At 36.6% G+C, this 12253-nt stretch overlaps 2 protein-coding genes across 4 annotated transcripts; one reads left to right on the forward strand and one right to left on the reverse strand.

Moving 5' to 3' along the window:
- Window positions 1–1182: 1182 nt before the first annotated feature.
- On the reverse strand, window positions 1183–5275 carry LOC111477073 (N-acetyl-D-glucosamine kinase-like). 2 transcript variants are annotated; one of them, XM_023121039.1, is made up of 8 exons: window positions 5100–5275; window positions 4716–4925; window positions 4264–4411; window positions 3892–4083; window positions 2783–2911; window positions 2529–2698; window positions 2268–2398; window positions 1183–1544 (listed from the first exon to the last, which is right to left on the reverse strand). In XM_023121039.1, the coding sequence occupies exons 2-8, from the start codon at window positions 4921–4923 to the stop codon at window positions 1470–1472; spliced, it is 1053 nt and encodes a 350-aa protein (XP_022976807.1). In that variant the 5' UTR covers window positions 4924–4925; window positions 5100–5275; the 3' UTR covers window positions 1183–1469. The 2 variants fall into 2 exon arrangements, with proteins under 2 accessions (XP_022976807.1, XP_022976806.1); XM_023121038.1 differs by having other exon boundaries at window positions 4716–5275.
- A 1746-nt stretch (window positions 5276–7021) lies between these two features.
- LOC111477025 (DEAD-box ATP-dependent RNA helicase 53, mitochondrial-like) lies at window positions 7022–12003 on the forward strand. 2 transcript variants are annotated; one of them, XM_023120957.1, is made up of 9 exons: window positions 7022–7573; window positions 7975–8105; window positions 8233–8644; window positions 9277–9375; window positions 9527–9751; window positions 10082–10243; window positions 11087–11419; window positions 11450–11663; window positions 11750–12003. In XM_023120957.1, the coding sequence occupies exons 1-8, from the start codon at window positions 7151–7153 to the stop codon at window positions 11552–11554; spliced, it is 1890 nt and encodes a 629-aa protein (XP_022976725.1). In that variant the 5' UTR covers window positions 7022–7150; the 3' UTR covers window positions 11555–11663; window positions 11750–12003. The 2 variants fall into 2 exon arrangements, with proteins under 2 accessions (XP_022976725.1, XP_022976724.1); XM_023120956.1 differs by having other exon boundaries at window positions 11087–11663.
- The last annotated feature ends 250 nt before the right edge of the window (window positions 12004–12253 follow it).

The following is a 12253-nucleotide window of genomic DNA, read 5'->3' on the forward strand; positions in this document are numbered from 1 at the left end:
TTTTTTTTTTTTTTTTTTTTTTTTTTTTTTTTTTTTTTTTTTTTTTTTTTTTTTTTTTTTTTTTTTTTTTTTTTTTTTTTTTTTTTTTTTTTTTTAATATAATTTTTAAATTCAATTCATGCTACACCATCCAATGGATTCAAACTCAAAACTAATGATTTGGACCCAATTTATTAAGTTGAATAATTGGAATACAAAATTAAATCATTCACTGATAAATAATATTTTATGCACTAAAATATATTTACTAATATCGTATGAATTAAAAAATTCATACTAAAATTATTTATCACATATCAACATGGTTGAAAAAGTTGTCACAATTTTGTATAGAAAAAATTAAAGGAAGAAAATATGAAGATAATTCATATTAATCAAAACCGACCAATTTGATTGAGCTATTTTCACCTAATGTTACATTAATGTGTACACGAAAACTACAAATTCATAACTTAAACATGGAATCCTAACTAGACATCAAATTTGGGGTTTAAATTGATATAATTATGAACTTCGGAGTTTTTAATAATATATATGGGTGAGATTGAAGCCAAAAACTCTGATTTGGCCCATTACGAGAGAAGGTTTTCACACTTAAGGAATGTTTCGTTTTTCTTTCCAACTGATGTAATATCTTACAATCCACCCCCTTGGAGGCCTGCATTCTCACTAGCACGCCATCCAATATCTAGCTTTGATACTATTTATAATAGTTCATAGACACTGCTAGTAGATATTGTCTGTTTCGACTCGTTACATATACTATCATGTTAAGAATGAGAAATAGAAATAGAATTGGGAAGGTATATATTATCATTGATATTGATATCCTTTAAATAGGATACAACCTAGTACAAATGAGGAAAATATAAAATAATTAAATACTGAGAATAAAATAAAATATATTGTTAATCAAATCATAAATAAAATATATAATATCGAAGATATATTCCATAACTAAATATATTCTTCAATATCTCAACATATCAGTCTCACGGTTTTAAAACGAGACTATTAGGGAGGAATGTTTCGTTCTTCCCTCCAACTAATGTAGGATCTCACAATCCACCTCTTTGGTGGCTCAATGTCCTTGTCGACATACCTCCCAATGTCTAGCTCTGATACCAGGTTAAGTCCACCGTTAACAAATATTATCTACGATAACTTTTTTAACTCAATCACAATGTTCTCGGGATCAAAGAAGCTTTCATTCAATTGGATTTTCCCTCCATATCCAGTTTACCATACATACAAGAGATTGGATCACTCAAAAAAATATACTATCTTAACATGAAGAGCTAAAATAATGATGAAAATCAACGAAGACCTTGGGACACTAACACAAGCTAAGACTGCTTCAAGTTTCTACCTTATCTTTCCAACATCGCTAATTAAGTTTGGTCTGACAATCAAACTGTACAGTTCATGTTCATCAGCCCTTTCTCGTGAAGCTAAAGAAAGAACACCCTCTATATTCCTTCCTGCTGATAATCCTTACTCAAAAAATTCCAGGCCAGTAATGCTGCACCAAGTGCCGGTTCCACCTGTTAAGAACAATGAGGACTTTGAACCGTAAGAAACAAAGGGATCATTTTCGTTTTCTGATTCTCATTTTAAGCAGCTGATGTGGGATAACTATACCATCAACCACTTATGCACCGGTTGCTTCTCTTCAATTGTGAGCTCAAGAACACGAGGGTATCTAGAAGATTGTTCTCATTCTCTAAATTTGTTGTTACTAATAGTCTACTATTAATGAGTAAATGAATTCACCCTAAAATGGAAAAGTAATATGAACAGAAGTAACTTTAACAGCCCAAGCCCACCGCTAGTAAATATTGTCCACTTTAGACTTTTCCTTATAAAGAATGTTTCGTTTTGGGGCCCAGCATCTTCGCTGACACTCGTTTCTCTCTCCAATCGATGTGGTGATCTCCCAATTCACCCCCATTTTGGGGACCGACGTCCTCTCTCCTGTCGATGTGGGATCTCACAATCCACCCCTTTTGGGATCTAGCATCCTTGCTGGCACACCGCCCAGTATCTGACTCTGATACCATTGTAATAATCCAAGCCCACCAGTAGCAGATATTGTCCTCTTTGGGATTTTCCTTTCGGGTTTCCTCCTCAAGGTTTTTAAAACGAGTTGCTAGAGAGAGGTTTCCACACTCTTATAAATAATGTTTCGTTTCCCTCTGCAACCGACGTAAGATCTCACGCCACAATTGCAATAATAAGGCAAAGTAAAGAGAGGAAAATAAGACTACCTTGGGCCAAACAGGAAGAACTCCGGGGTATTCTTTGGATATGGAATTTATGACTTTTTTTGCTATGTCCCACCTTCTTTTTGCTTCGAGTACACCACCAACCATAACAAGCGGAAAAGCCTCTTGTCCATCTGCACAAGGGATTATAACTCAAACAGATGAAGAAGATTGCAAAACAAAGTAAAATTATTCAAAGCAATAATAGACAGAGATCTTAAGGGATAAAATAGTGCTAATAACGAGTACTGTTTGATTTCATACCTTCACCAGCCAGGCCAAGTCTTTGAATAACAGCCTTCACACTCGAAGCCAATTCTTCAACTGAATCGAGGAGGATGTTGTCAGCAACCTCATCGCCTGCCTCAGCACATGCTACAATAACTGGAACGAGAGCAGCAATTCGAGCCCAGGATGGATCCGCATATGTCCACCTAATATTAATATTGACGGTAAAATAATGACCAGATAACATGAGACTTGATATAACTGCAATCTTAAGTATTTTAAATACATACCCTATTAGTTCATCTGGTGAAGAAAGATCGAGTGTCTTCAAAATGCTGTAAGTGAGCATTGTATGAGGACCACGTCCATCATGAGCCCTAATTATTGCGGTTAACGCCTGTGCAGCTATCCCATATCCACTGCAAGAACATAAACATCAGTTTCCAAACAGTGGTGCGATAGATCAAGAGTTAAAAATTAACATATATTGGGTCTGTTCATCCCACTACTACTCTTTTTTACAAAAAAGAATAAAAGATAAAAAAAAAAAAAAAAATTGAGCACTGGAAACAGATTGTTCCAGAGCATCGACCTTTAGCCAGACTCTAGAGGAAGGGACATGCTTAAACTACTTTTTAGAGGAAGGGGCATGTTTAAACTACTTTTCAGATCTATTGGAGATTCGGCATTAGTTGGAGAGGGGAAGGAAGAATTTTTTATAAGGGGTGGAAACCTCTCTCTAGTAGACACATTTTTAAAATCTTGAGAAAAACCCAAAGAAGACAATATCTGTGAATGGTGGGCGTGAGCTGTTATAAACGGTAAAACTTAAAAAAAGCCTAAAGAGAACTGTTAGCGGTAGACTGAGCAGTTACAAATGGTATCAAAGACTAAGAGCCAAACACCAGACGATGTGCCAGCGAGGTGTCTAAACTCCAAAGGGGTGGACACCAGATGCCACGAGGATGCTAGGCCCCAAAGGGGTGAATTGGGGGACCCACATCGATTGGAGAGGAAATGAGTGCTAGCGAGGACGCTCAACCCCGAAGTGAGTGGATTGTGAGATCGCACATCGGTTGGAGAGGGAAACGAAACATTCTTTATATACGTGTGGAAACCTCTCCGCGTTTTAAAAACCTTGAGAGAAAAGCCCAAAAGAGAAAACTCAAAGAAAATGCACCATGTCTTAGCGGTTAGCTTGGGCTATTACACTACTCCCGATTGTTCATCAGAAAATTTAGAAAGTGCAGAAGGGTCTCCTAGATCAGGCTAAATAATTATACCTCAATTTTGTTTACACCAACCTACGCCAGAATTTTAACAGTGTGTGTATGTGTGTGTGTGATAGAGAGAGAGAGAGAGAGAGAGAAGGGATTAGTGAACAAAATGAAAAATCCACCTTCCCCAATCACCTAAGATTGGTCCTGCACCAGCAGCTCGAGCTTCTCGACCATCCTCTGTGAATCCATATGCAATTGTTCCCGTTCCAGCAATTAAAACGCATCCATGGAGCTTTCCCATAGTGCCACTTGCAAGAGCCGCCACAGCATCATTTTGAACATATAGGTTTACATGGCACGGAAAGATATCCCTGTTCATTTGCAGTTCATGATATCAAGTCTCGTTGAGCTCATGTTTTATTCCTACGCATTACCTAATCCCATTAGAGGGGATGCTAAGAGTATAAATAGAAAGCGGCTAACCAATGACGAACGAAAAGAAAAACAAATGTAAAACTCTACGGATTTATAGTCAATAGAAGAATGAATACCTTAGCCAATTCAGAATTCTTTCTTGATCCGTTGGATGGTTGACTCCAGAAACAGCTAGGCACACAGCTCGAACTGAAGATCGAATGGAACAAGACTTTGAAAGTGCCTCCGCCATAACTTGCTCCAGTGTTTCCCTCGCAGCAGTTTCTAAAGATGGCAGAAAGGTTATCATATTTTTAGTATTCAAATTCATGATGAAGGAATCAGATATGCTTACAATAGAGATCAACACGGACACTAGACAACTAAATTTGATACTTAACAAAACGCGATAAGGAGTTCTAATCAACCCTTCAATCGTCTGAAATGTTCACTCGTTTGTGCTATTTGGGACGAGATCATACAAGTGATGGCTCTTTTAAGAAGTAAAGTCAATTCAAGGTCCAATTTGATGCTGCAATGGCGGAAAACATAGCTAAATCAGGGAGAAGTGACAAAGATAGTGAAGTACCGCCAACGCTATTATGGTTTGAGCAGCCACCAACAACACGAGCGAGCATAGGACAAGCCATTGAAGGAGAAATAGCTCGAGGATCAGAGAGAGAAATACAAACACAAACAGTGGAAGTGGTGCCGCCGTCGATTCCAAGTATAATATCATCTCCGCCAAGAATCTCATGCTCAAAATCCCAGAGTTCGCCATTTCTACACCTCTTCATCTCTGCTCCAGCCGACTCGATCAAGAGCAACACAGTGATAAATTGGATCAAAAGTTAAAAAAACACAAGCAAAATTGACCCTCGCAGTCAAAACACCGGGAGTTCATGATCATATATACAAAGAATTTACAATAAATTACAGTAAGAGATAGCGAGAGCAAGGGACGAGGACGAACACGAAACGACAATGAGGAGGAGACAGAATTCGAACTTGAATTGAAGCTGTTCATAGTTAATTTGATTTTTTCTTGAATTTGTTTGCTAAAGAATCGAGGATGATCACGGACAAATTTTTGTTCGGCTCTGATTCGGCCGGCAAACGAGCCATCTGCTAAAGTTTTTAGAGGACAGACATTTGGTTCGAGTAGTAATAATAATAATAAAACCATTTTTATGGGAAGTTTTGTAATATTCGTGTTGGCATTTTACCAATTTTGCATTTAATTTGGTCCTTTTTGCAATTCTTAATATTTTTTTTTTTTTCAAACAATAAATAGATTAAATTATATAAAATTATTAGAATTTTTTTTTTATATATCGGGTGTCACAGTCCATTATTGGGTTAAACTTTGAAATTTAGAATATATCATATTTGTACATAGTAAGATAATCTATTAAATCAAAGAGAATCTATGATTTTACTGATTTGTTATCAAATCTATGATTTCATGGTTTGTTACAATATAATCCTTCATTATACACATGTATAAATATATAATGTCATTCAACCTGACACTTTATTTTTTAAAAATAAAAATATATTAGAAATTAGTATGAATGTCAGCTTAAATCACACTTAAAAATAATTGTGTAAGTAATTTTAATATGTTTGTTAGACGAAAACGACTCTCCACAATGGTATGGATATTGTTCACTTTGAGCATAAGCTCTCATGGCTTTGCTTTGAGCTTCCCAAAAGGCTTCACCCCAATGAAGAGTGTATTCTTAGATTATAAATTCATGACCATTCCCTAAATTAACCGATGTGGGACTTTCATCATCCAACAATGTTAACGTGTTTTTTTTTTTTTTTTTTTTAAGTTTAATGGTATTTAGACTCCAGAGTATTTTATTAATAACCATTTGGTTAGGTGATATCAAATATTGTCGTATTATTAGCCTTTTATTAAAAGAAAAAAAAAAGTGACATAATCGTACTTTACTTATAATAATGGAAAAATAAACATCAAGATCATATTATTGATTTATTTTTATATAAACAAGTTATTGGTTTTTTTTTTTTTTTTTTAATGTTTTGAATAATTTGAACAAAATTTATCAAATTTAAAAATGGTAAAATTAAAGAAAAAAAAAAACGAAACAACTATTTTTTTAATTAAAAAAATAATAAATAAATCGAGCACGACCGAACCCTAAACTTCAAACACCGGTTTCAGTTGACCATCTAACCTAGTCAACATCTCAAACACAAATTTCAAAAACTACATACCAACAAATTTCCAAATTCTAATGTTTATGTGTAACGACAGAAAATTTTAAAACGCGTTTGTTACGTAGAGGTTTCTACCCCTTATAAATAATGTTTCGTCTTCCTTTCCAGTTGACGTGGGATCTCACAATCCACCTCCTTCGAGGTTCAGCATCCTTGATGACACACGGTTCAGTATTTGACTTTGATACTATTTGTAACAACCCAAGTTCATTCGTCCCCTCTCCCATCAATGATGATGTGGGATCTCACAATTCATCCCTTTGTGGTTCAGCATTTTTGTTGACACGCTGTCTTGTATCTCACTCTGATAATTTGTAACAGCCCAAGTCTACTACACGTGGATATTGTTTTATTTAGACTTTCCTTCAAGATTTTAAAATGCATAAGATTTCTAATTGTATAATAATGTTTTATTTCTCAATCTTACATTATGAATTCGAACCCACGACTCAAATACCTCGGAGTTTTAAAATGAAAGTTTAGAGGTCTAATAAAGCTTACGACTTCAATCGATACAGTTATTATCGCCACTCGAGTATAATTTGAAGTTTTTTTTTTTTTTAATTTTAATTTATTATATATATATATATATATTTGTAATTTTATAAAATGTGAACAAAAATAAAACACGTCGGTTGTTGCCGTGAATCGTGAGTCCGAATATTCTAAAGGCTAAAACCCCTTGGCGCTGCGAATTTTCTTAAACCCTATCCAACACCATCAGCTATCCGATATCCTCATTTCATTCACAAGGCACTTTGGAGTAGCTCTGTTATGGATTTGTGCTTACAGACGACGATGAGTGCAGTTCTTCTACGGAGAACCACGGCCTTAGCGGCCTCCAGAGGTAGAGTTAGTTCCACTTTGTTACCCCCAATTGCCAACTTTTTAGCGTCTCGTGTGGGTGTTAATGGCAGCGTTATACCTGCTGCTGAGTTTGGTAATTTCTCCTGCATTGGGGTGATGGAGAGGCCTTCGGGTTTTGGTTTTCAATCGAGGGGATTTCATGCGGTTTCTCGGCCGTTGAATTTCAGGGCGTCGTTGGTTTCCCTGGTGGAGTTTGCGGTGGAGGAGTGTGTTGAGGCTAGTAGTAGTAGAAGCGGTGATGAAGGACTCGAGATTGGAAAGCTAGGGATCGCGCCGGAGATCGTCTCTGCTTTGAAGAAAAAGGGTATAACCAAGCTCTTTCCGATTCAGGTACAATGTTTCTCATGTTCTTAATTTTATAGTTTCTGCTGCTGGATGAAATTAGACAATATGGACACAGTCGTGGGTTTTTAGAGTTGTTTACGACGAATTCGATCACTTCTTTGGACAACGACTTTGTTTTAATCCATGCATCTCACCCCAGCTTGAACGTTGAATTACTGCGATGAAGTTGCGCATATTTTTGTTATGAACGAGTTTCATGTTTTATGAGAGCTAGAGGCCATATTCATTACTTCGTGACATGCTGACTGTACGTGATACCTGTATTTCGGAATGCATTTGACATGTTTTGATTCAGTTTCTAATAGATCCGTTTGGTTATGTTTCGAAGCTCGAGATTTTCATTTCCATTGAAGTTTGAAAATGTGCTGTTTTCGCAATCTTTTCAGAGGGCCGTGCTAGAACCAGCAATGCAAGGGCGTGACATGATTGGTCGTGCTAGAACTGGAACAGGAAAAACTCTTGCTTTTGGAATTCCCATCTTGGACAAAATCATTCAGTTCAAAGCAAAAAAGAAGGGGTTTGTCTTTTCATCTTGGTCAAATTTCTTTCAACTCGCTCTAGTTTATACAGAAATTTTCATCTGGGAAGGGTTTGGATTGTTATTCTTTAAATTTTAGAATCCTAATTCGTTAGCAATTATGCAGAAAAGGAAGAAACCCGCTGGCCCTGGTTCTAGCTCCAACAAGGGAACTTGCTCGGCAGGTTGAAAAAGAATTTGAAGAGGCTGCTCCTAGCCTGGACATGATCTGTGTTTATGGGGGGACACCAATTTCAAGCCAAATGAGGCAGCTTGGCTTTGGCGTTGATATTGCTGTTGGCACACCTGGTCGTTTGATTGATCTTCTTAATAGGGGTTCTCTAAATTTATCAGAAGTAAACTTTGTTGTTCTTGATGAAGCAGACCAGATGCTTCAAGTAGGCTTTCAAGAGGATGTTGAGAAGATCTTGGAGAGGTTACCTCGGAAACGTCAGAGTATGATGTTCTCTGCCACAATGCCATCGTGGATCAGAAAACTATCTCAAAATTACCTAACCAATCCGCTAACTGTTGATCTTGTGAGTATGCTGGCTATTTACTATATTTTCTACTTCTTAGAATTTAACTATATCACTGAAAAGCACAACCATTCAATTAGTAGACTTAGAAACTTAAGGTGGGTTGAACATGGTTTTTTGAATAATGAAAAGTGCTTTTACTAATTGAAATCTTCATTCAATTTCCTCTTGAAGTTTCAGTTACATGATTCAAAGTTATAAAAATTCTTAAAATGCTTAATAACTTGATCAGTGTCCTCTTGAAGGCGATTATAAAAGAATTTTAGTAAGAAACACTGCCCTTAAAAGGTGTTGTGAACCCACTTTTAGCTTAGAGATCATTGTGTATTTCATTTTTTGTTTTACTCTCACGCTTGAGAAAGACCACAGGATGTAAAAAACAGAAAACCTTTTCTTCATAAAAAGGAAAAGAGCAATGTTCTTTCTCTCTGTTATATGAGTGAATGTCTGTTACAAGAATTTATTTATTGCATTATGAATTCTGTGATTTATCTTCGGGGGCATTTGTTTCATATACATGGGGTTTGAGGGGCTAACTTTTAAACCAAAAAAATAATGCAAAAAAATATATGGAAAAGCTCATCACTATTTTATTGATATGTGGGATTTGACGAAACCCATTAATATTTCAGGTTGGAGATTCTGATCAGAAATTGGCAGATGGAATTAGCTTATTCTCAATTGTTGCAGACATGCGTGGAAAAGCATCAATAATTGGACCTCTAATAGCAGTAAGGACCCAGAACTTCTATTTGTTTGTTTTCTTAATTTCTTTATTATTTCCTTTGATTTCCGCAAGGCAATATTTTACCAGGGCTGTTATTTCATATTGTTGACTGCTTGCTTTCATTATGCTGTTGCCAATTTTTATTTGCTTATTAGGAACATGCTAAAGGAGGAAAGTGTATTGTTTTCACTCAAACAAAACGTGATGCTGATAGATTAGCCTATGCAATGGCAAGGAACTTTAAATGTGAAGCTTTGCATGGAGATATTTCACAGAGTCAGAGAGAAAGAACTCTTTCGGGTTTTAGAGTTGGACGTTTCAACGTTCTAGTTGCAACTGATGTTGCAGCAAGGGGTCTCGATATACCTAATGTTGATCTCGTAAGTGATAATGTTCCTTGATATTTCTTCCTCAGTCTTATCTTTTCCTGTGTTACGTAGTTAGTTTCTGGACACATGGTGAATCATTAAGTACTTTCTTCTCGATAGTTTACTTAATCCAATTTTGAAAATAGACTAGATGTGTTGTGCTTTTTTATGGTATCAGACCCCATCATCTCTTTCCCTCCTTTGCTGTTGGAACTCTCTCTTCCCCTTTGGGCTGTTAGGAGTCTGGGAGGAAGTGGTTTGAAGATTGAGGGAATATTTTGTTTGTATGTGGGCTAACCATTAAGATTTTTAGGATTTTGTCTGACTTCGATTTTTTTGTAGGTAATACATTTTGAGCTTCCAAACAACACAGAGATATTTGTCCATAGATCAGGTCGTACAGGTCGTGCTGGTAAGAAAGGCAGTGCTATTCTTATTCACACACAAAATCAGTCAAAGGCTGTAAGAGTGATTGAGCGTGAAGTGGGATGCAGATTTAATGAGGTTCGGATTTTGCTTTACCGTAAAAAATTTGCTACTTGGGATTCTTTTAAGTACATAACTAGAACTTTATCTATGTTTCTGTATTTTTACTCATGAGAAAAGAAATATTAATGTCTGAATTGAAGGTAAGGTGAAAGCTTAAAAACATTTCTAATTTGCTTGCAGTAAGTTTCTGGCTCCCGTAACAGCTTCCAAATAGATACTGGCATTTTTTTTAGTACAACATGTGGGGGTGGTGGCCTGGTACATTCATTTTTAAGAAGTAGAGGTTTCATATTTTATTCCTATCTCATGTATGAAAGAATGCCTATCACATATTTGCTCAATGTTATCCCTGAATTTAAAAATAAAATTGGGGTGGCTTGTTCCTAATCTGAACATGAGCATATCTCCACCATATTTGACATGTACTCCTTCCCTTAAGGTTGGAGGTTCAAATCCCCATACTCTATTTGTTGTACTAAAATAAATCACACATGATAAGCAAACAACTCCCAGAGACAACCATATCGATTCTTTACTAAAGGGTGGATTTCCATTCACATTTGGGTTTGCTGAAGACTTTAAATCATCAACTCATGCATAGGAATGTGGTGGGAATGCAGATGTTTTTTCTTTTCAAACGTCCTCTGAAGATTTAGAGGCATCTGTCCTATAATCTGCGTAGTTGACTAAATCCAAACATACCAATCACCATATGGGTGATATATAATTAGATAATTGACTTCTCTAGTAGCTCTCCATCTCAGAATTTTAGGAATAAATGTTGATCCATGTTGGAGTATCTTACTACATGATGTAAAGTTGACTCTAATCACTCTGTTTTTTCTTATTTATTATCAGCTTCCAAGGATTACTGTTGAGGATGGTGCTCATGTGGATATGTTCAGTGAAAGAGGTGTTGGTGGTCGATTTAGCTCTTTTGGAGGATTTAAGGATCCTCGAACAAATGATTCAGGTCGAACTGGCGGTCAGAGAGGTCCAAGTTTCAGGCGTTCAGGAGATTATGAAAATTCCAGTTTTGGTCGTTCAAGTGGCAGGGATTCTTTTGGGCCAAAGGGTAAAAACGGTGGACATACTTCTGGTGGTTTCAGTTCATTTGGTGCTCGTAAGTCGAACAATGCAGGAGATTTTCGTAGTTCTGGGTCTCGACGTTCTGGTGGGTTTGGAGACTTTGATAGTTTAACTCGATCGGGTGGTTTTGGGGATTTTGATTCAGGTCGTAGTTCGGGAAGGAAGTCTAGAAACTCTGGCTTATTTGGTGACGACGATATGGAAGCAAATCAGAGCAGTAGGAGAAGGAAATTTTAAACTAGGTTGGTGAGGCATGTTCTTTATCAGCAATTCGAAATTCGTAACTGCTGGCTTCCAGTTCTTCAACCACAAGAGGGCAACAACCATGTTCGACGACCACGTTAAGGTAAAGGTTCTACTTCAAAAGTTCAGTTTAGATTTTCTTTTTGGAGGTTGGCTGATTTCAAAAGCACATGAATTGCTTTTGTGCAGGATGCAGCATCATGGGGAATTATAATTGCGTCGGAGAGGTGATGAATTTTCGAGGTGACGAATTTTCGAGGTAGGTTTATGAACGTGCGAAAAAATGGCACATTTCATATATTTTTTGCAGTTGATACGAATGTTATAACCACTTTGAAGGGAAATTAGACTCGATATTAGGGATCATCGTCTTGTAATGTGGTCTGGTGCATAAATCCTTTTTTGACATATTAATACCATTATTTTGCCGTATTACTTTGATGCACGAATATCCTTTCTGAATTTTGGCTTCACCAAGGCACCCACGATACGATTCTCATTATGTCATTATTTGAGTATTGGGATAGTAAGGTCTATAACCAACCAACTGCTTTCTTCAAATAATTTATGACGAGATCAAGAGCAGCAAGATCATGAACCTTTGATGAAATGGCCAAATTTCTGAGCGCTGAATTCTTTTAATCATCAGGAAGACGTTGACGCGTGGCAGAAGTTGAGCGTCTAAGCTCGAGG

Source organism: Cucurbita maxima, unplaced genomic scaffold (assembly GCF_002738345.1).
Source record: "Cucurbita maxima cultivar Rimu unplaced genomic scaffold, Cmax_1.0 Cma_Scf00003, whole genome shotgun sequence".
In the NCBI taxonomy this organism is placed as follows: Eukaryota; Viridiplantae; Streptophyta; class Magnoliopsida; order Cucurbitales; family Cucurbitaceae; genus Cucurbita; species Cucurbita maxima.